This window comes from Artemia franciscana, chromosome 6, assembly GCF_032884065.1.
Source record: "Artemia franciscana chromosome 6, ASM3288406v1, whole genome shotgun sequence".
Lineage (NCBI taxonomy): Eukaryota > Metazoa > Arthropoda > Branchiopoda > Anostraca > Artemiidae > Artemia > Artemia franciscana.
The window spans coordinates 24,625,645-24,652,233 of record NC_088868.1 but is presented as its reverse complement, the minus strand read 5'-3'; the positions used below and the strand labels follow the sequence as shown (position 1 = coordinate 24,652,233).

General features: G+C 34.7%; 1 protein-coding gene across 1 annotated transcript in view; it reads right to left on the bottom strand.

Annotated features, from left to right (window-relative positions):
* LOC136028229 (collagen alpha-1(II) chain-like) overlaps nucleotides 1-26,589 on the bottom strand; it is a gene marked incomplete in the record, with an annotated part of 194,538 nt that overhangs the window by 16,041 nt on the left and 151,908 nt on the right. Inside the window, 4 exon segments of the mRNA XM_065705953.1 lie at nucleotides 3,233-3,298; nucleotides 12,534-12,623; nucleotides 16,210-16,289; nucleotides 23,686-23,959. Of these exon segments, the coding sequence (XP_065562025.1) occupies nucleotides 3,233-3,298; nucleotides 12,534-12,623; nucleotides 16,210-16,289; nucleotides 23,686-23,959 (510 nt within the window).

Sequence of the window (26,589 nt, the reverse complement as noted above, 5' to 3'; positions counted from 1 at the left end):
AAATTTACACGGTTGAAAATCAATAACCAGCGGCTTACAGTCTCTCTATTTTAGCGGTATCTCTCCCGACCTCTTTGGAAGCCAAGTAAAAAGCAAACCAGGGCCCATAGTAGGCATTCGCAATTTGTGTAACATTTATCTGAAAATTGTTTCAGCGGGCTCTTAATATTTCTCTATTATTGTTAGGTATAAGATGATCAAGTTGTATATCTTCTTTTTAATTCACTTTTCAGCGTGTAAATGATGGGCTGAAGTTGTAGCTTGAATTATCAAATCATGACTTTTTGCTCACTCCTCAAGTTTTTCTTTTCTTTTACAATTCTTTGCCAAATGATTTGAGTCCTAAATTGTTGCAGTCAAAGAAGCAAAACAAGGGTAGTACACTTTTTTATGGGGAGCTCAAATTTTTTTGCGGTAATACAGTAGACAAATTACAGTAGTAATGACATAAATTTTTGTGAATTATATTAACTAAACATCTAAAATTTATTTCATATTCTTCAGTTTTCGAAAATCTCTATAGGTTTTATATAAGACAGGATTTAATAAACAACCCTGTTTTTTATCTTCGACTTCTCATAGATACCGAGGATAGCATACCTCTTTGAGGCATTTTTTTTACAAAATTTCTGATTTTCTCAGAGAACATTTAAGGAGAATACAAGGTTAAACCTATATACAAGGTTTTAACAAGTGAATTGTGAATTTTAAATTCACATAGCCAGCTTTAACCGAGAAAACAAAATAAAAAAAGTTGAATTCTTATGAATTAGTAGTAGTAGTAGTAGTAGTATTAATTTATTAACCAAAGGAAATAACACAGACAAAATCAATCGGTAGCACACCAAAAGCGTTGCTTGCGAGGGTGTGTTACTAACAAAAAAAAACAAAAAATAGAAGAAAAAAAGAACAAACAAACAAAAAAACAATGAGTTAATCTAAAATGAGCAGAAAGGTGAAACCGTGTACCGAGAAAAAAAATTATATAAATAATTCATACACAATCAAACAACATAATATCATGATCCCGAAGCAAAAAAAGAAAACAAAAGAAAAAAACAATAAACAATTATTTTCAATACTAAATCAATCAATCTCAATCTATTTCAAAGGTATACCTACCAAGAAACCCCACACGCAGCACGGCCTTAAATTGATTAATGGGCAATTCTTCAATACTTGGAACAAGCTTATTCCATAGCTTAGCCCCTCTATAAATAATTGAAAAAGCAGCCCTACTTGAAACTAGGCGAGGAACCTCAATATCTCCACTTGTTCGAGTTCTATGATCATGAATATTAGACTTATCCCGAAAACTTCCTGTAAAACATTCTGGAACGCACCCATAATGGTACTTATACATAAAAACCAGTGTATAAAAATCACGCAATCCGGCTGCAGGCAATATATTTATCATACTATACATTGACCTGACCGAATCCCGGTTCCCTATTCCACAAAGTGATCTAATGGCGTTATTCTGCAGTACGCGGATTGGGCGAAGTATTGAGGGGAATGTCCCAAGCCATACAGACGAGCAATACAAAATATACGGATGAATCAGAGAAAAATATAATAACCGTATAACATTTGAAGGAAATAAATGTTTTAGTTTACGGATAATCCCTAAATTCCGCGATAATATTCTACTTATAGCTTTTACATGGCATTTAAATGATAAAATTTCGTCAATAATAATCCCAAGGTACTTAACGGACTTTGACCGCTTAACAATTCCCTTCGGTGTAGCTATTTCCATAATCCAAGGATAATAATTTGGGGACCGTGAAAAAATAACAAAATTTGACTTATTTATATTTAGGTCAAGGCGGTTTATCTTCAACCAAAGACATGTCATAGTCATTGCTGCATTAATTGTTGAGGTAAGTTGTTGTTCAGTTGAGGCAACACACATCAATGTCGCATCATCAGCAAATAAGGGTGTAGTTATCCTGGTTCCCGAAGGTGCGGGATTCACTATATCCCCTATTCTAGAAGTAGTTGCAACAGCATTTGGCAGATCATTTATAAAAATCAAAAAAAGAGTAGGCCCAAACACAGAACCCTGGGGGATACCATATTTAACAAGACTCTTACTTGAAGAAAATCCATTAATGTGAACATAATGCTCTCTATTTTGGAGATAATCACAAATCAAAGCTAAAGTAGCCCCTCTTAGTCCATAAAATTCACATTTTCGAAGTAGTAATTGGTGGTCAACAGTGTCAAATGCCTTAACCAAATCAAGAAACAGACCCGCTACTCCAAGCTTATTATCAAGAGCTCCATTGATTATCGAAGTTATATATGATAATGCCATCTCTGTGGTTCTCCCTTTTCTGAAGCCAAATTAAATTGGATTTAACAGATTATGCAGTTCCAAATGATCATAAACTCTAGTATTAATACACTTTTCAAGCAGTCGAGAAATAACGGGTAAGACTGAGATAGGCCGATAATTTCCTAGATCATTCTTATTACCGCCTTTAAAAACAGGGGTAATCTTAGCAATTTTCAAGCAATCAGGAAACGTTCTCCGTTTTAAGCACAAATTAATGAGAGAAGTAAGAATATCAGCAACATAAGGAAACGCTATTTTCAACACCAGAAGATTCAGTGAATCACTACCTGCCGATGTATTTTTCATCCCAAAGATAATTTTCTCTACTTCATCACGAGAGAAGGGTCTCATATACATAGAAATATCAATTGGAGTCTTCATAAAAAACTCCAAGGGAGGATCATCATCAGAAGATACTATACGGGAAGATAAATCTACGCCAATATTAGCAAAATGTTTGGAAACAGCATTACATATCTCTTCGGGTTCCTTCGTTGGTAGGCCATTCTGCATTACTACTTCATCGGGAATAATAGAGTTCTCTCTCGATATCACACTTTTAATTATTTTCCATGTTTTTGCAGGGTTACCACAAGTCTCAGTGAATTTATTTACGAAATATTTTTTTTTTGCATTTCTCAGTAATTTATTCAGGGCATTTATATAATTTTTATAAATTCTTAAGCAGATCGGATCATTTCCATTATTTATGGCATTCTTATAAAGTTTATCTCTTTTATTAATACAGCACAACAAGCTAGGCGACATCCATGGTTTCTTAGGATTATTTTTCCTTGATGACGAACGAACCATTATAAATGTTTTTGTCACTAATTATATAAGCAGACATATAAAAAAATGGCCACGAAGAAACATCGTTTATAGCCTTACCATCAAAGAATATTCCATCTCCTTTATCACCTTTCTGACCAGGAAGTCCAGTTAATCCAGGGTCACCTAGAAATATATAAGCTATATATATATATATATATATATATATATATATATATATATATATATATATATATATATATATATATATATATATGTATATATATAGAAATACATAAGCTGAATATGACATATATTTCAGGAAAAGAAAGCAGTCTCGGCTCCATTGCAATCGAAACTTTAAAAATGGAACTTTGATAACAACAGGTAGGCTGTATCAAAAGAGTCAGCTTATTACGCTGATTCCAAATATATCAGATTTACCAAGCTTAGTGTTACCCATCAAAAGTTGCGAGCCTGAGAAAATTTGCTGGATTTTTTAAAATAGGAGGAAAAAAACCCTAAAATTCGAGGAATCCTGATGAAAATTACACCATCAGGTTCAGCGTACCGAAGAATTCTACTGTAGAAGTCTCAATCTCCCATATACAAAAATATGGAATTGTGCTATTTTTGAAAGAAGACAGATCAACGGTTTTTTTGTTGATTTTTTTTCCAGGGGTGATCGTATTGAAATAATGGTCCTAGAAGAGTAGGAGAGGGCACATTCAAACGGAAATTAAATATTCTATTGTCGTTTTTAAGTGAGGAAAAAGATTGGAGGGCAGCCGGCCCCCCTCCCACGCCCATTTATTTCCCAAAGTTGTCTGACCACGATTTTGAGATAGCCATTTTGTTCAGTATAGTTGAAAGATTAAATAGCTATGCCTTTATGGGTAAAATGATCCCCCGCAGTCTGTTGGGGAAAGGCCTGTAAGTTATGAAATTCGCCCAATGTACGTATAGTATTTGTTACTGGGAAGTATACAGACATTTTTTGGAGGGATTTTGTGCTTGGGATGGATTTCCATTCGGATATTCTTCCTAGGGGATGGATATTCACGGTGGGGTTAATTTTCCAGGGAAACAGGGGAGATTTGACAGAATTCCTAAACGAAATTCTTTTTAATTGTCTTACAACTGAAACTGATTAGAGATTAAAGTCTTTTTCAAATGAAAGTATGTTAATGATAATTTTTCACGATGAATCATCCCCAACAAATCTTACAGGGAGGGGGATTTTCAGGGATGATGGAAATGTGTAGAGGGAACTTGATGAGAGGGGGGTACTTTACTTTTGATAAAATTTTCACGAAGAGTTTCCCGTGAGGGTCGGGGTATTTTATGGAGGGAGGGAGCCAGATGTACCTGCATTGTTTGAAGAACGAACAGAGATAAAAAAAAAAACATAACAAAAACCAAGATAACTGAAAGACAGGGACAATATTAAACCTTAAAACAAATAGAAATTCTTCCGCATATGAAGGGTTGCGCCCTCATTAGTACCTTGATCTTATTTACCTGAATTATTTGGAAAAAATAACAGAGACTAAGTTTAAAAAACGGGTATTTCAAACCAAAAGTAAGGAGCAGCATTAAAATTCAAAACGAGCAGAAATTGTTCCGTATATTAAGTGTTGCCCCCTTGTCAATACGTATTTTCTAATTCCCTTTGTTAAAAAAAAAGCGTAAAGTATGAATGAGGCGTCTGTATGCTAGGGGCCTGAACTTTCAATCTTTCCCTGAAATGTTTTTACCTCTCTCCGTTTCCACAACAGCTCCAAACATCCATGCCTTTTTAAAGTTTGTAACTTGTAAGATTTGTTAGAAGTGAAAAAATTTTCGTGCCCTGAGCTTTCCAAAACTCGAAATATCAAAAAAAAATGTGATAATGAACTGTAAGTAAGGAGCGACGAAGCTCAATAGTGACCGAAACTCTAAAAAAAGAGTTTTCATAATAACGGATATGACAAAAGAATTGAATTTTTATGCTAATTCGAAATATATAAAGTCCATCAAGTTAATTGTGACCAATAACCAGTTACGGGCATTAGAAAGTTTGCCTAATTTTTGAAAAAAGAAAAACACACCCTTAAAAGTCAAGTGATCTTAATGAAAATCACACCATGGAAAATCACCATGTCAGAAAACACTACTGTGGCTGGCGAGAAGAAAGATCACGGATGCCTGTTTATTTGCGTTTTTTTCTCCCCAAGGGTGATCATATTGAACCAGTGATCCTAGAAGATCAGAAGAGGTCTCATTTGATCAGAAATCAAAAGTTATATTGCCCTTTTTAAGTGACCAAATAAATTGGAGGGCAGCTAGCCCCCTTCCACGTCTCTTTTCCCCAAGTCATCTGATCAAAATTTTGAGATAGCGACAGAGGCGGTTTTCAAATTTTATTTTTATTAAAATAAAACAGAGGAAGAAGTGGCAGTAAGTATAAGCACATTAAATAGAAAATTTTCATTTTCCCCATATCTTCATCATTCCTTGAAAATAAAGGTAACTAGACTGAATTTAATTGATTTTTGTGATATTTTGAATTAATTTTCAACTTCACAATCTAACAATAAATAAACTAAACAATCCTTTAAACTTGGAATATGCCCTAGCCATTTCATCCTTTCTCGCATGATAGTTGTAAAAAGTGGGATTGAACTATATATTTCGTACAGCTTACTCTTCGAGATACGGTCAATCAGTTGGGTACCCAAAACAGTCCATAGGCAATTTCTCAGGAAAACAATTAGCAAATCATCCTCCATTTCTCGGAACGCCCACACTTCAAAACAATACTAAACAGCTGTCGTCATTATAGCTTACTGCATTCTAATCTTGGTTCTTCCAAGTTGGTTCTTGGTATCTTCCTTTCCAAACTTTTTTAAACTGTGAAAAAAATCCGGTCCTTTGCTATTCTTCTATCAACAGCTTCACTGCACCCACCATCTTTACTAATATTAGTACCAAGGTAATTTTAGTATACTAATACTAGTACCTAGCTAATATTAGTACTAGGTCTGAGCGACCTAGTTTTCTTGATATTAATTTTCAAACCTTTTTTGCACCCTGAACTCGCAAAACCTCTAAAAGTTCATCAAGTTTGCTATAATTTTCATCTAAGATGCTGAAATCATCAGCGAATTTTAAGCCTAAGGGATTTTTACTTCTTCATTTGATTCCGTGTTCTTCCATTGCCTTTGTTGTGTTACTAAAGGCAAAGTCCATCAAAATAGTCCATATAAATGGGGACAGAACACGACCCTGTTTAACTCCTGATTTGATATGAAAGCAGCTACTAGCCTCATTTCTTACTTAGCCGCAGCAATGCTTACATACAGCTAATAATATTAATTATTTATCTGGTATACCATACAAGGATAGAACCGTCGCTAAAGCTCTTCAATCAGCTGAATCAAATACTTACTCATAGTTTGTAAAACTGAGGTCTAAAGGCGTTTAATGATTCAAGCACTTCTCGCTTGTTAATCTAAGAGTGAAAATTTAGTCGAAGCAACCTCTACCCTTCCTAAAACAACACTCTTCTTCTCTTAAAACTTCAGCTGCAGCATCTCCAAGTTTAAAAAGTATTATCAGACTAAGTAATTTGCTTCCCATAAACCGGGTTAATGCCTCTATAATTACCACACTCACTCTTATCGCCTTCCTTACGGATGGTTTTGATTAGAGTTTTTCTAGAAACGCTAGGTACTTCCACTTTTTTAGAGGTTATATTTATAATCTTCAGTAGCTTATCTCTAGCCTCACAACCAACATATTTAAAACACTCATTTACCACATTTTCTACATTTTGGGCATTATTACTTTTTAATACTTTTAGCATTGTCACTAATTTGTCCAGTGATTAACCATGATTATATTTCATTGATGTTGTTGATGTACCGACCAATAAAACCACACTTTTCAAAATTAGTTTCGTTTTCAGTAAAACACAAATGACACTCATGATGTTTATGGGGTTTAACGGAGGTAGGGGTAGCCCCACTCTTATTTGCGGCAGTAATAATTTGTAAATCCTGATTTGCCTTGTCATATTTTTGTTGTTGTTGTGCCTTTGAAGGTGATATGACAAATAAAAAACTGCTTCAAATACAAATCATTCTCAGTAAAAAATAAACGACACCCTGGTCTTTTATAACGTTTGTGGGTAATAATCTTACTCCTGTGATGGTATAACTTCTAATCGTTTTAAGATTCCCTCATTTATTTATTTTAGTTTCTGTTCGTTTTAGGATTAATCAATTCATCCATAGCAGTGCATATTATCTTTATGTTAGATGTGAATTTTCCTTTTTAGCTCAGTTCATTTTAGATTATATTTTCTCATAATAATAATTTCTGTTCGTTTTAAGTTTGATATGACTTTATTTCTCATCATTTTAGGTTTCAATATGTCTCTTAATATTTCTTTGGTAAAACTCTTCTGGAGAGCCATTTTAAATTAATTAAGTAAAAAGTTTATATCTAGCTAAGTTTTACGTAGCCTAAAACTCTATATAATAATAAAAATCTCTTTTTGACAAAACTTAATATAATGATGGTTTCTTACATCTCCTATGAAAAAGCTTACGGAAGCTGCAATCTGACATTCTGAAGCTAGCTAAAATACAACTGACATTGAATGTGATTCTTTTAGAAGAGACGGAGTTTTCCTCCCTTCTATGATTGAGCAGAATTAAGTAAATATACCCTTTGGTCTAAAGCTTGGTTTCAGAGATATATTGACTTGGCACACTTTATGATGAAACCATGCATAAAACTGAAACAGCACCCCGTTAGGGTCATTTACTGTAAGGCCCATACATACCATACGTACGTACATACAATAAAAAATTAAAGTAGTTACACAGCAGTACCATGTCAGAATAATTTACTTTAAAGCCCATTCACAATGAAAGTTTACTAATACCGAAATTTAGCTAGCATTAATTTTAGCCAATCAGACTTTTTCATAGATCTTTCTGATTGACATCAGCCACATATTTACGTTAGAGCATTGAAACTCTATAAAAAGTCTAAAATTTAATATGGGTGGCAGGAGACAACACATTATCTAATGTTCTCCTACTTGAACACAGGTAAAGCTCTTGTAACAAAGAAAAACAAAAAAAGAAGTGCAGATAGAATATATTAAACATCACAAAAACACAAAGAACACCGACCCGTCATTTTTGGGTTGATCCTCAAAAAAAGCCTGAGTTATATGCTCATATGCAGTAACTAAAAGCTTGTAAACCATAATACTTACCATAATTAGACATAAGCCTTGTATCAAAGCATAGGTCATGAACGCCAAGAACGTTTTTTGAAAGTATAGAACTAAATTTCCTTTACTGATTATCAAAGGCTTAGAATTTATCATTAAGTAACAAGAGGATGGATTTATATATATTAAATTAGAACGGAATATTTGCAACGTTTAAACATCCAAAGCCTATTAAGTAGAATATGCATATTTTGATGTTTTAAAGTTTGAGGTTACTAGTTTTAGCAGAAAACGGTGGCTAATACTGTGCTTTTAATCGGAAATAATTTCAAATGAAGTATCTAATGGTCTATGATATGACGACATAAGTAGCTGTATATGATTAACCAAGAAGATAAAGTGAAAAAAGAACAAAATGCGATATGATTTAACGGTTAATAAAGCGCGTTAGAGATTTTCATGCGCGAAAGACCGTCAAGTGCTTTCCTGCAACTCTATCTTGGCTAAGCACATTCTCAAAATGTTCTGCCCATCTCCCTTTAACTCTTTCCTAACCACTAAGTGTGACCCCGTTCCTATCTTTCACTGGGACAAGTCCAGATTGCCTACTCCCTCTCAATTTATTAACATACTAGTACAATACTTTACTATTATACTGTCTAGCTACATCTTCCAGATCCTCTGCAATTTTATGTATGGCCTCCACTTCACACCTCCTTAAATACTATTTTAATGCTTTCTCCACTTTCTGTACATTCCTCATGTTTTCATATGATCTATCGCTCAGATAATTTTTGTACAAACCCCTTCTCCTCTCTATTAAACATAAGGCGTCTTCACTAATATTTCTAGCTGCGTTCCTAACTTTCTTCCCAGACACCATCAGCAACTTTACAAATTATTTTCCTAAAATTATTCCAACCATCTTCTACATTGTCAAATTTTTCACTCTACAGTTAGTATTCAACTGTTCCTGGAAAGTTTCTCTCAAATTCTCATCGTGGGTTCTATCAACATCACAACTTCCAGGGAGGTAGTAACCCTTCCAAAATTTTTGCTTCAGATTAACGCTAGAAACTATTAGACGCTGATCTTTACGTTTACCATCAATAACAGCACTCCTATATACCCTAGTATCTTGTATTAGTATCTATAACCTATGTATATACCCTAGTATCCCAATATCTAGTATCTTGTGAATGTCATATCTTCTGAGATTTTTGTCAGAACTGTTAACTAAACTGTTCTCAATGGAAGAATCAGTAGAACTGTATATGCTCAATGGCAGTGTAATTCCCCTGATCTACACTGTCCCACTAATCCTCCCTTTAAGAAAAGATTAGCAAGCGATTTAGGCAATTGTCAAAGAAACGTGAAAATTGTCAGATGTAGCCTTTAAGCGTGACTGTAACGGTAGGTACAGATACCAATCTTCCTTCAGTTTCTTTTTTTTTAAGTGGTTATCATGCCTTTATTTTTGGTATAAGAAAAGCCGGTGGGGGAATGGGGTCATTTTTGACCCCTAGATATATTGAAAAATATATTTTTTCCCTTGAGTACTTGCCGTGGCCGTATGTAAGGGGGAGGGGGTTACATGGTTTGGCCCCTCATAGGAAACTTTTTTCCTGACTAGTAAAAACTTGACAAAAGCCAATACAAAGACTTTTTGATGCGTGTTTAAAGCTTTTGTAGCCCCCCCCCCCACCAAAAAAAACTTTTTTCCTGGCCAACATGTTCGTGAGTTGACACGACTGGTGTTATTGTCTTTTTATTTCTCCTGTGTTTATTCAGCTGTTCAAACTTAAGCTGTACCTATATTTTGGAAAGAAATGATTAATTAAATCTGTAGTTCTAAAGAGGATTGCCCATTTGCGCATTTCAAACTGCAATTCACACCCAGAAATAGAAGAATAACACACAAATTGTCGCTAGGTTTACATCAACTGCAAATTGTGGAAAATCAAACTGGGAATGTTAAAAAATATATCCTGAATCACGTTTATCCTGCGGTCCCTAGAGTTAAAGTTCATGATCCGAGCATTAAAGGTGCATGAGTTCAGTTTCCTAAATGTATACCAAAGGGTAATCAAACACAGAACACACACTTCCGATTGTGAAACGTAAGCCCTTAAATTCCACAGCCACAGTAAATTACATTTACATTGTCGTCAAATGTCTTTCTAGCATATACCCTTACTTGTATTTATTTGCGTTTATTTGTATTTATACTATTGTTTCAAATAAAACTGTTGTAGCACAGTGAATTCGTGCTCTGCTTGGCAATATGGGGCCCAGGGTTCGATCCCCGCCGCAGCAAGGTTGGGCGACAAGCTTGCTACTTGTTCCTGTAAAAACACCCAGCAACTGAAACGTCGATTCGACGCCCTATGCGCCAGCAATGGCTCTGGAGGATCTTTATCCTTTTTTATCCTTCAAATAAAATCTTTATACAAATTGAAATTGATGTACATTCACCGACTAAAGCCAATGACCCATACGTTCTGTTGTTATGATTCCCTGCATAAGCATCAGTCCCGCTTTTTTTTTCTTTAAAAAATATGAAAAAGATCTAAATGACAATTTAATCATTGAATCCCTCTTAAGATATGACTTATAACAAAAAAACAAAAAAAAACTACAAATTATATATATATATATATATATATATATATATATATATATATATATATATATATATATATATATATATATATATATATATATATATATATATATATAATTAAGATAATTATAGAAAATCGTAGAACCCTCTTCGAGGGCTTTGAATTCACGGGACAGTATACCCTCATAGTTGATCCTTTTAAATACCCTTTAAGTATTGTTCTTGTCCATAATAGACCTTCTCCAAACCTTGCTCCCCCTTATCTTCGCCCATTTTTATCAAAAATTACGAAAAGAGCTAAAGTGACAATTTAATCTATGACTACCCGTACCATAGTAAATAGATTATAAGACCACCCTGTCCCTGCCCTAGAAATTCGGATAAAAATAAAAAAGGACATTAAAATTTTATTTCGACCGTGCATTGTTATTGATGCTAATTAGTGGTTACTGACTTTTTCTTGAGTAGTTAATATATATTTAAATTTTCTTTTCAAGGAAAAAGTGTCCTGGAGGCTCCTCCATAATACCTGATTGGTTAATTTGGTTTCTCACTGTCAAAATAAAATATTTTCCGTATTTTCATTTTTTTTTCTATATTCACTGCTCCATATTTTCAAATAGGGTCTCAATAATATGAGTAAATATATTTCTTTTCATAGGCATTAATAAGGGACACACTAATTAAAGCTAAGTCATTGGTTTTCCAGTATCCTGGGTTTTCAAGCAAAAAACAACAGTTTCTGCTAAAAATGAAAGACTTTGCCAATTGTGTCACCTCTTCACTTTTTTGGTATCATGGCATTCAAGTATAGGTTAAGAATAACATGCCACTCATGAGCCCCTTCTAATAAATTATGATGTAAGCATAATTATGTATTTCATCAGCAAGGCCGAGTCGAATCAACAGCTCTTAAATTAAACATGCTAGTTATTTTTGAATTTGCATATATTTAATTGGAATATTTTTATTAATACAATAAATGTTATTTTATATTAATGAGGTTTATTTTTACTGACTTTCACCTCTTGTCTGGGATCCCTCTCCCACCTTGGTGGCCCCAACCCCGTTATGAACTCGAAACGAAACTTACCAAAACCAGGTGGAGAAACCCACCAGATTTTACCGAATTATTCTAGAATGTTCTCGCTGAAACTGTACAAGCACGATCCGACATAGACAAGATGAATTTAAAAAAAATTCGACAGCCAAACTGATATACTTGCAATTAAAAATCCTAAAGTTTCACACTTAACACGGCAGTCCAGTATGTTTTATTTACTTTATATAATTTGTAAGTGTCCGTAATGCTGATTAGCCAATAGCTAATATGAGAAGTATGACATGATGCTATAAACCAGGTAATATATATATATATATATATATATATATATATATATATATATATATATATATATATATATATATATATATATATATATAAATGAAGCAAAGTTGATGTAAACCTTAACAAGAAGAAGCAGAAAAACATCAAATTCTACAAAACGCAGAGATAGAGGAAGCTAATAAGTAACTACTTTCAAACCCAAGTTTGCAATCTAAAATACCTGGAGCACCTCTTACACCGTCAAAACCTCGCTCCCCTTTCTGACCCTTTGGGCCACGTTTAGGGGCTAGCATTGATAATAAGTCCTCTCCTGAAGAGAGAAGTAGATTAGTTCTATTTACAATTCGTTTGTTTTAACAGTAAAATTAAGGTACAAAGGGGTAAGCTAGTGAATGTAAAAAAAATCATTTCATTTAGACAAATTACTCAACTGCGGCCTTTAGTCATGAGTCCATGTGCTAGTTGGGACGTTTTAGAGTTAATTTTAGAGTTAATGGCTGAAACTATAGCAAAGAATTAACAACACCACAGAATAAATATACAAAAAGATCGTGGTTAAATTAGCAATACCTAAATAAACAATGTAGCATGTTCACTGTTTGTATATCCAGCTTTTTTCTAAATAGGCTGCTACATTTAGATTATGTTTTTTTTCAAATTACCTTTCCTTTCACTAATGGTTGCTAAAATATTCCATACCAGCCTGTCACTTATTCTGACAAAGTATTCTAAACACGAGTTAGAAAAAAAAAATCACCGCAGCACTAAGCTGCCTGAGTCCAACACAGCAGAGCAGAGCAGAGCATAGTCTGTTTCTTTGTTACCTCGAGGGTTGCCGAAAAGACTGCCCTGCATCAGACAGGTTATGATGGCAACAGTCAGAGTTGATTCTACCAAACAAATCACTTCATTCCAACCAGGGCCGTATCCAGGATTTTTTCGGGGGATGGGGGTTACAAAAGAATTTTTTCGGGGGAGGGGAGTTACAGAAAAAAACTTTAAAAAACACATCTAAAATTTCTTTATATTCATTTTAGTTATATTTTTACGAGTCGAAGAAACCTTTTTTTTGGGGGGGGGGAGTTTCTAACCCCGCTGGATACGGCCTTGATTCCAACGATTATTTACTCTTAAATCCCCTGTTAATTCGAAGCTTCTGGAGTGATTGAAAGTCATCAAACAGTTCGTGGTAACGAACTGTAGTAAGGAGCGACCCGGCTCAATAGTAACCAAAACTAAAAAAAATTGAATTTCGATATCAATAGCTACATCGAAGGAATCGCATTTTAATGCTGATTTTATATATATAAGTTTCATCCAGTTTAGTCTTAACCATCAAAAGTTACGAGCCTGAGAAAATTTTCCTTATTTAAGAAAATAGGGGGAAACACCCCCTAAAAGTCATAGAATCTTAACGAAAATGACACCATCAGATTTAGCGTATCAGAGAACCATACTGTAGAAGTTTTAAGCTCATATCTACAAAAATGTGGAATTTTGTATTTTTTGCCAGAAGACAAATCACGGGTGCGTGTTTATTTGTTTATTTGTTTGTTTTTTTGTTTTTTTTCCAGGGGTCATCGCATCGACCAAGTGGTCCTAAAATGTCGCAAGAGGGCTCATTCTAACGGAAATGAAAAATTCTAGTGCCCTTTTTAAGTGACCAAAAAATTTGGAGGGCATCTAGGCCCCCTCCCACGCTTATTTTTCCCCAAAGTCAACGGATCAAAATTTTGAGATGGTCATTTTGTTCAGGATAGTCGAAAACCATAATAACTATGTCTTTGGGGATGACTTAATCCCCCACAATCACTGGGGGAGGGGCCGCAAGTTACAAACTTTGACCAGTGTTTACATATAGTAATGGTTATTGGGAACTGTACAGACGTTTTCAGGGGGATTTTATTTTGTTTGGGGCTGAGGGGAGGGGGCTATGTTGGAGGATCTTTCCTTGGAGTAATCTGTCATGGGGGAAGAAAAATTCAATGAAAAGGGCGCAGGATTTTCTAGCATTACTATAAGAAAACAATGAAAAATAAACATGAAAACGTTTTTTCAAATGAAAGGAAGGAGTAGCATTGAAACTTAAAACGAACAGAGATTATTACGCATATGAGGGGTTCTAAAAATACTTTAGCATAAAGAGCGAGGTATTTAGGAGGAGATAAATACCTCACTCTTTATGCTAAAGTATTTTTGGTAATCTCAACTATTTATTTTACGGCCTTTCTGATGCAGGGATCACTCTTAAAGAATTGGGACAAAACTTACGATTTAGTGTAAAGAGCGAGGTATTAACGAGGGTACAAACCGTATACATAATAAAAATATAAGATCATGAAAGTTTGTTACGTAAGTTAATTCTTAAGTTACGTATATTTTTACTAATAAAAACGTTCGTTAAAAATTAAAAGTTCTAGTTGCCTTTTTAAGTAACCGAAAAATTGGAGGACAACTAGGACTCCTTCTCCACCCCTTATTTCTCAAAATCGTCTGATCAAAACTAAGAGAAAGATATTTAGCCAAAAAAAAAGAATTAATATACAAATTTCATTTTAATAATTTATGCGCGGAGAGCCACAACCAAACATGCATTAATTCAAAAACGTTCAGAAATTAAATAAAAAAAACTAATTTTTTTAGCTGAAAGTAAGGAGCGACATTAAAACTTAAAACGAACAGAGATTACTCCGTATATGAAATGGGTTGTCCCCTGTTTACGCTAAAGTTTGACTCTGCCACAATTCTACTTTTTAAAACAATTAAAAGCTTTAGCGTAAAGAGCGAGGGATTGCGGAGAGGACAAACCCATTTCATATACGGAGTAATCTCTGTTCGTTTTAAGTTTTAATGTCGCTCCTTACTTTCAGCTAAAAAAAATTAGTTTTTTTTTAATTTTGAAACAACTTAGAATTGAAGTTGAACGCAGCCATATGCTTCAGGATGACTAGGGTTTAGTAACATTTTATAGATTTTTTATTTATATTTTTACGAATCAACATCAGGAGTTTGATTGTATAGCTTGCATTCATACGAATCTGTCCTTCAAACAAAAAAAGAGAGACAATTCTTACCTACAAAACTGCTGATCAAAAAAAAAATAAAAAATATTATTAAAATTTTTGTCACTCCCCCTCCCCCCTTAAAAAATATGAATTTAGATTCACCTTTGACTCTACCGTATTTAAAGAAGCCCTTTACTGTCCAAGGCTTCTAAAAGAAGCTGAACTGTTTATTAATAAACTCAATTGGATAGACGTTTCACAATTATTAACACAATCAACAAAACCTATTATAATAGATATGACCAAGCAATATGACGAACTCAAGAGAATGGACGGATTATCTGAGATTACATTTTAAAGTTTAAAGCACTCGCCAAATAGGCATACCTTCTGTTGGCCCGCTGCAAGAGTCTGTTATTTCACCCCTAGATCCTATTTGCCAACAGAATGGTCATTTACAAGAAAAATAATTCAAATATGTAGCAGAATAAATTTTACAAGAATAAGACTAGCCAAGAAAATAATCGGTACAAAAAAATAACTTGAACAGCTCGCATATAGAATATACCTTATAAGATAATAAAAAAATGATCTAAATATTAAAGTGCATAAGAATATGACATTGCATAACAAGCATCAATATTACCTATTAAGTAACAACATTAATCAGGTAATAACAGGGGCGAATATACAGCATTTTTATGTGTGTGGGGGGGGGGGGGCGCACGAGGGGTCCATATCCGGATAGTCAAGAGATATAGGCTATATAATATTTTTTCTCCACATTATTGGGGGATCAAATGGCCCCCCTTGCCCCCTCCAAACAACACCACTGGGTAAAGACATAACTTGTCAAGCTTTTTAGAATAAATAAGTTGTATTAATTATTACCTTTAGGACCGACAGGTCCTTGTGGTCCTTCTTTTCCAGGTGGTCCTTGAGGCCCAGCTGGTCCTGGAGGACCAGGTAATCTGAAATAAAAGCTTGATTCAGATAAAAAGGCTAGTGATTTGTTTTGAATTCAACTTTGATTTTAACACCTTGAAAATTAAGTAAGGTTGTTAATCAAAGTACCAACCTATTGGGGCCTAGTTGGCCTGAGCCATGTCTAGAGGGAACTACTAGTAACTGAAGAGAACTCCTTTTATCCCCTTTCCAGCTGACTATCCCCTTAGTTTGCACTAGTGCCTATATGTGCTGTCGGCAGAAGAGGTTTTACACTTTTGCGGACCAGAAAGGCGGGAGACAGAGCTGACAAACTCTTTTTGAACACCATCAGAAATAGGGCACAATCACTGCTAACCACGTAGGTCATGAGACGTAGCATCTGCACTGTTAACCAAAGGAGGTCAAAGATGCAGCATAGGCGGCGTTGACCAAAAAGGGGTCCAAAACTGGGCATAAGTAAGGTGGGGCCTTTCAATCATACAAATTATGAGTAGATTGCTAGATAATACTTCAGACGGGGCCCCGTACCGAAGTTCATTCCTTTTGGAAAAAACCAAGTTATGTAACTTGCTTGTTGACAAATAAGTTACGTAACTGGGTCCCGGGGAAATAACCTTCGGTAGAGAGCTAAAATAACTAAAGTTATTTTTGAATTTTTTTTTCATTGGTTTTAGTTCTGAAAATACAATTCCTATCATTTAAGCTGTATCAACCGGTTCTGACGAGTAATAGAGATATATAAGCATACGGCACAACTTGAGATAACTTTTTATTTTTTGATTTTTTTTTTAGTGGTTTTACTTTAAAAATACAATTCCCGTTATCTGAGTTGAAATTTAAGCTATATCAATGATTTTTGTTCTTGCGTGTGTTGAAGTTTCAGGAATTTGAATTTAGAACTGAGAGATCTTTTGCAAGACTCAAAAAGACGTTATGCAAAAAATACCAGTAACAAATAACTCGGTTCTGTCATATTTTATTTTTATTCTAGACCAAAGCAAAAAGAATTCTTCTTAGAGAATTTTTAGAGATGTTTTCTTACAGAATAATGTAAACTTGTTCAAAACATAAGAAGACACAACTTCTGTTGTTTGAAACAACTTCTTAGAGAATTTTTACAAACGTTTTCTTAGAGAAGGATATAAACTTAGGAAAAACATAGGAAATTTCTTAACTGGTAGTAAGTTAAAAAGAAAGTTAAGTCGGTTAGGCTAACCTAATCTGCTGGCATGTAAGAAATTTCATTTGTTTTGAACAAATTTATATCATTCTCTAAAAAAATATCTCTAAAAAATATCTAAAAAGGACTATTTTAATATGTTTTGAATAAGTTTATATCATTCTTTAAGAAAACATCTTTAAAAATTATCTAAGAAGGACTATTTTCCTATTTTTGAAACAGGTTTTTATCATTCTCTAAGAAAAATCTCTAAATAATCCCTAAGAAGGATTATTTTCCTATGTTTTGAACGAGTTTATATCATTCTCTAAGGAAACATCCCTAAAAATTCTCTATGAAGGATATTTTAACATATTTTGAACTAGTTAATATCATTCTCTAAGAAAGTATCTCTAGAATTTCTCTAAGAAAGGCTATTTTTCTATTTTTTGAACAAGTTTATATCATTCTCTAAGAAAGTATGTCTAAAAATTCTCTAAGAAGGGCTATTTTCCTGTGTTTAGAACAAGTTTTTATCATTCTCTAAGAAAACATCGATACAAATTCTCTAAGAAGGTGTATTTTCCTTTGTTTTGGAACTGGCGGAATTGGAACTGGAATTACTGTAATCGAGGTCAGAAGCAGGGGATTTGAAATTAGAACTAGAATTACTGTAATCCAGGGGCAGAAGCGGAATTGGATATAATTTTATTTAAAAGAAATATCTAAACATAGCTAGGGAGTCAATGAGATCGGCTAGTAAAAAACAACAACAGGGGAATGGATTTTAAGCACGATTTTTATCAAGAAAATATCTGAGAATGTGTTAAGAATGATAATATATGCCATAGGGATGTCACAGGCCAGCCATAGTGTGCCAGGGTGGTGTTAATTGACATATTTTACTACAGATGGTTGGCTTGCAAAAATACCAACCAATGCATTTGAAGCTTGATTTTAAAGCTGAAGTTATCTGGACTATGTCTTAGGAAAATGAGGGGTTGCATAGTGTGGCGTGGATTGACATGTTACCACGTTTAGCATGGATTGCAAAAACACTAACCAATGGATTTAAAGCATGACTTTTAACAAGAAAATACCTAGACAATGCCTCGGTAATGATGAGAGGTGCCAGAGAATCAGTCAAAGTGTGGCACATTAGTGAAAATTGACATGGTGTAACACGCTGAGGGTGGCTTGCGAAAGCACGATTAAATGGATTTAAGGCATATTTTTAACAATAAAATACCTGACAAAATCTATTAGGAATGATGAAGAGTGCCAGAGGGTGTCGTGTGCTATTCATGGTTTGCCACGGTGGTGTGAAATGCCCTGAAAAGCATTACGTTGGGGGTGGATTGCTAAAAGACAAATCAACGGATTTATCTGAAATACTTTTATCATAAAAATATCTGAAAAATGCCTTTGGAATGATGAACGGTGCCAGAGAATGCCGTGTATCACCCAAAGCTTGCCACGGTGACGTGAATTACCTTGGATTAACACGTTCTACAGGTTAAAGTTAAGATGAGAGGTGTCGAAAGAATTTTTTCGGCGGAGGGGGACTGAAATCGAACCCCAAGTCAAAGAAACAAGGCATTTTCTTTAAGATCTCTCAGAAACATCTCTTAATATGGCTTGAAGTTGCCTCTAATAACAACCCTCTCCCTATTGAATTGCTTGATAGGGTGAGCTAGCCACATATTGCGACGGTGGCGTAAATATTCTTAGTCTTGGCTCAAAGAAACATTGCATTTTCATTAAAACCTCTCAGAAATAACCGAGTGCAAAAATGTGTCTCTTCTTTTCGTTTGTGTTTAATTTTTCAAAATCTAATTTTGCTAGTATCAAGATTTAAACTAATGGAATGCAACAGACAGGTGCATCTAATAGAGCAATAGAAACTAGGCATTTTCATTAAGGCCTCTCAAAATACTCTTAATATGGCTTAAATTTACCTCAAATGACAAACCTCCCCCTCTGGAATTGCTTGATAGGGCGAGCCAGCTACGTATTATCACGGTGGTGTGAATATACACAGTGTTGGCTCAAAGAAATGTGGCATTTTCATTAAAACCTCTTAGAAATAACCGAATGCAAATGTGTCTCTATTTGCTTCATTTGAAGATTTCATTCTTCAAAATATGATTTTGCTAGTATCAAGATTTAAATTAGCGGAATATTACAGGCAGGTGCATCTCATAGAGCAATAGAAACGAGGCACTTTCATTAAGACCTCTCAGAAATATCTGCTAATATAGCTTAAATTTACAGTAATAACCACCCTTCCCCCTGGAATCGCTTACTAGGTTGGGCCAGACACATATTGTCGTGGTGGCGTAAATATACATGGTTGTGGCTCAAAGAAACGTGGTGTTTTCATTAAAACCTCACAATAAATAACCAAATGCAAAAATTTGTCTCTTTTTCTTCGTTTGCGTGTTTTATTTTCCACCATTTGATTTTCCTAGTATCAAGATTTAAATTAATGGAATGTAACAGGCAGGTGCGCTTAATAGAGCAAAAATAAATAGCATTGGGATGCGTCATCCCAATACAGGTAAACATTCCCATATTACGTAACAACCAAAGAAATCTTGAAAAATATCTTAGGAAAAACACATTGAAATGTCTTGAAATGACTTGAAAAAACGTCTCGAAGAAAAATGTCTTAAAAAACGTATTGAAATATCTTGAAGAAAGCCTTCCCTATTACGTAACATCCAAAGAAATCATGATTTGACTGGGTACTGAAGGTTTTTTCCTGGGCCTCGCGGGTTTTTCAAGTAATAACATAACACACACCTGCATCTCTTAGAAAGCAAACCCTATTATGAAACAGCCAAAAGTAAACAAACCCTATTATGTAACAATCGGCACCTGCAACTATACCGTTGCAGGTGCATTATAGTATTGTGTAAGACTCAGGTTCGCACAACAACGTCTTTAAGGACTAGTACCTAGAATAGAATAGCCCCTATAGGTCTGGTCAAGTAGATTGACCCCTCGCTACTCTTTGTAACATTTCTGAACAAAATGACTGTTTCAAAATTTAGATATAGTCTCATGGGACAGGAGTTGGGTAGCAGAAAAGGCGAAGGAGGAATCCGGCTACTCTCAAATCAGTTTTGACCCTTGATATTGGCATTAGAGCCTTCAATTTCCAATCAAATCAATTTCAATCAAGCCAATGCCCCATTCTAAGTTTCTATGACCATTCTTCCATGAGAAGTAACAAGGGAAAAGTTATTTTTTACCTTTTCTGGCCTGTCTAAGGAGAAGGGATATTTTTTCTTATGCATTGGAACGTCCTTTGCTAAAGGATTTCAGGACATAAGTTTCGAGCCGATCTGGAAAAAATATTTTTAGTCCTTTTGGGCTCCACTTTTTAGGGATTGCTTGCTCCCAGGATTTTTTGTGTACATTAGAATACTCTTGGTCCAAAGACTTCTTGTTGTAAATCCCAAACTGATCATGGAAAATTTTTTCGCCCATTTCTGGGTCCCCTATCCTCTCTTCCCCCAACAAAATGTTTCCTCCTTGGGACCCAGAGAACGATCCCTTAGGTTTTGACCAAATCACCCACCCAACATCAAACTAGCCTCCCTTCCCCGCTGTTAAAGCTAGGTTTAAACAATTAACAACTTGCAATATTTACCGTCCTTATTCCAGGGACTGTGGGGGTTATGTCGTCCCCGAAAGTTTATTTATTGAGACTTCCAGCTATTTTGAGCAGTTTAGCTGCTCAAAAGCATAGGGAGTTATGGGGGATCGGGTAGAAAAATTTCTTTAAATTTCTTTGGAAATTTAAACGGAACATCATCTCCTCGAACCAATATTTCAGTTTGAGTAATTTTGAATGACTCAATTAAGCTAGAAGGCGAGACGTATTATTAATGAGCTGAGGAAATGAAAATCCCTGTGAGAAGTCTTTAATTAAAGAAAACAAAATAAATAAATACAGATATTTCTCAATGAATAGAGAGAATGCTTTGATGATTAGACGAAGCAATGTTTCAATAAGCTTAACATGGCGCTGGTAAACATATGATTATTTGCAAGTTATTTAACCTATCTAATGTCAGTTAATGGATTTCTAGTTTTGTACAGTTGCTCAAATTCAATAGTAATTCCAGTAGTATTGTCGTCAAATTGAAACAAATACGTGGAATATCACTTAACTATCAATTATGGCTTGACAAACAGTTCGTGGTAGCAAACTGTAAGTAAAGAGCGACTTGGCGCAATAGCAGCCATAACTTCAAAAAACGGAATTTGTAGAACAACATAAAAAAATGGCTGATTTCATAAAAAAAAACATTTTTCATAAATAAAAATAAAAAAAACCTGATTTCAAATGTATGAAATCCACTAATTTTAATATTGTCAATCAAAAGCTACAGACCCAAGAAAATTTGCCTGATTTTTGAAAAGGGAGAAAATACCCTGAAAAAGCCAAGGAAAAATTAAAAATTTTGAGATAGCCATTTTGTTCAGAATAGTTGAAAGGTCCAATAGCTATACCTCTGGGGATGACATAACCCCCACAGCCTAGGGTGAAAGTGTTGTAGGCTATGAAATTTTCCCATTGTTTAACTGTAGTATTAGTTATTGGAAAATTTGCAGACAATTTTCAGGCAGATTTTTGCAGTGAATGGGGGGGATATTTCCAGGACAAATTTTCTATGGATAGAGATTTCAAAAAGATCAAAAATTAAATAAAAAAAGTCTTTTTTCAAGTGAAAGTAGGCTAAGGAGAATTTCCAGCTGGAACCATCGGCAAGAAATTTTCCAGGGAAAGGGGGCAATTTTCAACGTGGATGGAATTGTCTGGGGGGAGGGGTTTACATGCGAGGAGCTTCCTATGGAGGAATATTTCACGGGGAATTTCTTACGGGGGAGTTTCCCGGCACTATTTGAAAAACGATCAAAAATTAAATAGAAAAAAGCAAGCTTTTTCAACTGAAAATAAGGAGCAACATAAAAACTTAAAACGAGCAGAAATTATTCTGTATATAACGGGAGCTAAACCCTCCTCAATAACTCTCTCTTTACGCTAACAATTGATTTTTTGTCACAATTTCTTTAAGGACGATTCCTGAAACACAAGTACCATTTTAATTAGAATAAGAAGCTTTTTTAAGGGACTAAAAAACTTTAGTGTGAAGAGCAAGGGGTCGAGGAGGAGGAAGCTAGGCTCATATACGAAATAATTTTTGTTCGTTTTAAGTTTTAATGTTGCTCCTTAATTTCAGCTGAAAAACTCCGTTTTAAGTTTTTATATTTAATAAACAGACATGATCTATACTCAAATCTGGTGTAAAAACAACTTTTGATGCCACAATTTTATTCAATCACATCAAACTGCGGAACGATAGAAGGGTCTGTTGTTTAGTAGGTAAACAATCATTTTTTATTTATATCAATTATTTATGTTTGTAAAAATATTATTATTAATCAAAACTATTTGTATCAAATCTTTGAAATGTAATTTTTAATGCTCATCAATAAAAACCAACCTCTCAGGTGTTGAAAAATTTATTACTTGAGCTACTTTTTCAGAGAAGTAACGTTGAAACTTAGTCCTTAATGAGTGTTAAGACCTAGTTTCAACTTTCTAATAGACTCTAAATTTGTCTTTCAGTTCAAGAATTCAGTGGAAATACAGGCCTCAAATTACAAAAAAAAGAGTAAAAAAAGAATGAAAAAGTGATCAACAAAAATTACAAATAAAAATCCATAAAAAGCGCAAATAAACAGGGAGAAAATTGATATTAAAAGGGTTGATGTATGTCAGTTTTTCTTTTTTTTTTAATTAGTGCACTCCCAAAAAGAATTGATGCTTTAAAACGTTTTCAAAAAACATCATTTTTAACATGCTAACCATATTAAAAACTTCAATTTTTGTCACAAAAGAGGTTCCCAAAATAATGTATCCATCAAGTAGATAAACAATGCTTAACTCCCTTTCATAATTGAATAAATTTAAATCGAGTACCAAAATCATGTATAAACTTTTAAAATAATCCACATCTTCTTTTTGATAAAACAAGTAATTATCTGAATGTAACACTGTTACTTTAAAAAATAACATTGGAACTTCACAGTCTAGGAATTCATACGATAGACTTTATTTTTCAGATGAGATAAGAGCGAAACTATAGAGGACTATAGTTTCGCTCTTATCTCATCTGAACATACATCTTGTAATATGTGGCTTAGTTTTAGCCTTTGTTATAGCTTATTATAAAGAGACTAACCCTGGTTTCCCTTGGATGCTGTCCTCATCGTCAGGAAGACCTGAGCCTTCTATGGTGTCTTTTCCTCTTGAATTAATGGTAAGACCTGGAGCGCCGGGCTCACCTGGAGGGCCAGATACTCCTTGAAGACCTGGTGGGCCAACTGGTCCTCTTTCACCCTGTATACCAGGTAGTCCTGGTTGACCAGGTGCTCCATCAGCTCCAGGAAGGCCTGGTGGGCCAACTTCACCCCTTGGACCGGGAGGTCCTATAGGGCCATCTAAACCCGGAAACCCTGGAAAATTAATCGGTATTTAAATAATATTATATAGCGAAAAGAACGAAAATAAATATGATACATTTGTTGTTAGGTAATTCTGTTGATGTTATGGCTATTAGGAAATTATTGTAGCTCACTGGGGACTACCTGAGGGCAATACAATTTTTTGTGCCCTTGTTCCACACCATTCTATTCATTTTCCATTCTTTGTTCCTTCCCTTGAGGCTCCCTCTTTGTGCCCCATCCACGTACTTTGTACGACGCACATCCTTCGTACAGCCACGTACTTCTCCGTTAGACACCTCCTGGATTGCAAAAAGCCCAATGAATCTATCATCCTTCCAAAATAAAACATGACATTATAGCCCTTGACAGTGAGATTGAACCACATTTTTTGTTCTGCTAATAAGGATTAAAAAGTATTCTTAAATAATTGTTCTTGTTTTTCTCAACTTTTTGAAGTACCCGCGTTTAAAAGCCATATTCGACCGTCAAAAGTATGGCATGGCTTGCACTCATCATAGTTCTACAGCTTATCTTTCTATTCTTTTAACGTTGTTTTAACTACAAGAAACACATTGCGTCTTGATTATCCTACTTTTCACATTTTCACTGCATCTACATTCTTTACTAATTTGCTACCTAGGCAAGCGAAGCTATCCATTTCAGCAGTATCAAACATGACCTTCTACTTAAGTGGTACATTCCATCGAAAGCTGGGGGCTATATTATCCCTTCCCAGCAGTTGGTTTGATGCACCTGTAACAGAAATTTGAAGGAGTCACCCATAAACGGCACTTTTTAAATCTTTGTGAGCCCCCCCCCCACAGTCAGATCCGTACCTCTTCTTCATTAGAGTTGGCGCGAGCTCTGCAATAATACACAAAAATGAGTCAGGTCTCAAAACTACTCAACCTTTCCAATAAAGGTTTCTAAACATTACTATTAAACTTACTACCTATTTCCAAAAGTGAAAAAAAAGCACTTTGTATTGGCACTATCTCTTTTGTTGCTTAAAAATACCAATAGAAAGAAAATAGTCAAATTAACTCGCTTCCAATATTTGATTCCAATCAAAAAGACTATGCATTAGTACGACGACTATTAATGACTCACGGCAGCACCAAGCTGTGTGAGGATAGCAGAGCAGCGAACACTTCTCCTGACCCCAAATTTATCCAAAGCTTCAATTTTTACCCTTCTAATGAAGTTCCGATTTCCATTAAATTTTCCCTTATGAATTTTCTCCGCCAATTCAAGGACAACCTGCTTTTTGTTTGGTCCCAGATGGATAGTTGAAAAGCATAATTTTTAACTCTGTTATCCTTCATCCGTAAAACGTATCCTAGCCATCTTAACCTTTCGTTTATTATAGCCCTAGAAATTGGGATCAAACTATATTTTTCTATCGCTTGTTGTTTGTCATAAGGTTAGTCAAATGGCACAGAATAAATACATTAACAGTAGCGAAAAGTCCTACACTCCCCATTAAAGATTTTCGGTGCACATCAATCTAGACCTCTCTTCATGACTCCCGCCTTTCACGCATGCACAATGACAAATATTTAGCGGATTACAAAGGGATATGGGAGATCGTTTGCTCTGACGTAGATAAATGTTTCATTTCCGAGCGCTTTGATCTGTGTCATTTCTGAAGAAACTTTTCGCTACTGTTATATAATTATACTGTGGTCAAATTGGCAATAAAAACTATCATTAGACAATTCCACTGGAAAATATTTAACAAATCTATATCAGCCTTTCCAAGTAATGGCGTTTCAGAACCACACCTAACCGCTGTCGCTACCGTAGCTTAATATGGATTTGGTCAAGGAGCACCAGAAGCAGATGTGTTGGCCTCAAGCGGCTTGGTGCTGCAGTGAGTTGTTTGTATAAGTAGAAATAACATAAAAAATAAGAGTTTATTACAACACCTTTTATTTTTAAAGCTACTGTATATTCCTAAAAATTTTTAATTAGCTGCTGCTACTTGACAGCTACATTTTTTAATAATTACGACTTCATTTTTAATCTGGATTAGTTTGGTTATTTCTGTCATCGTTGAAAGGTCACTAAGTGATACACAATAATATAAGTGAACTGTAATAAGTCGGTGGTTTGGGCCTCTTAGAGCCACATTGGATCCCGGCTCACGATAAATTCACAAATTTAACGTCTATTGGAGATCCTGCACTGTTTTCAACACATAATAATATTCATATAACGCCATTTAATCTTATAATATCATAAATTAAATCATATAATAATCATATAATTTTGTTGGTATTCCTCAAGGTGAAAATTACAATATCAGTATTTCTAAGCCATTTATAAAACTGTTACATTTCCTTCTTTCACATATTCTTAGAAAGTTTTGACCTGAAAGTCAAACGGTCCCAATATTCGAAACTCATTCTAAGAAAAACAATAAAGAATTTGAATGCTCCAAGTCCAGTTAACAAAGTTGTATCAAGTTAATTTTTTTTCAGCTGGTAATGATGGTGAAAACAGTTAAGCAGGATAATTTCGCTCATAGGATAGTTTTCGCTTTCAGAAAAAGTACTGACTATTTGGATAAAACCGAATTTCTGTTCCTAAGCTACAGAGAGTCACACGGCATCCCTACATATACCATTTGAAAGAGC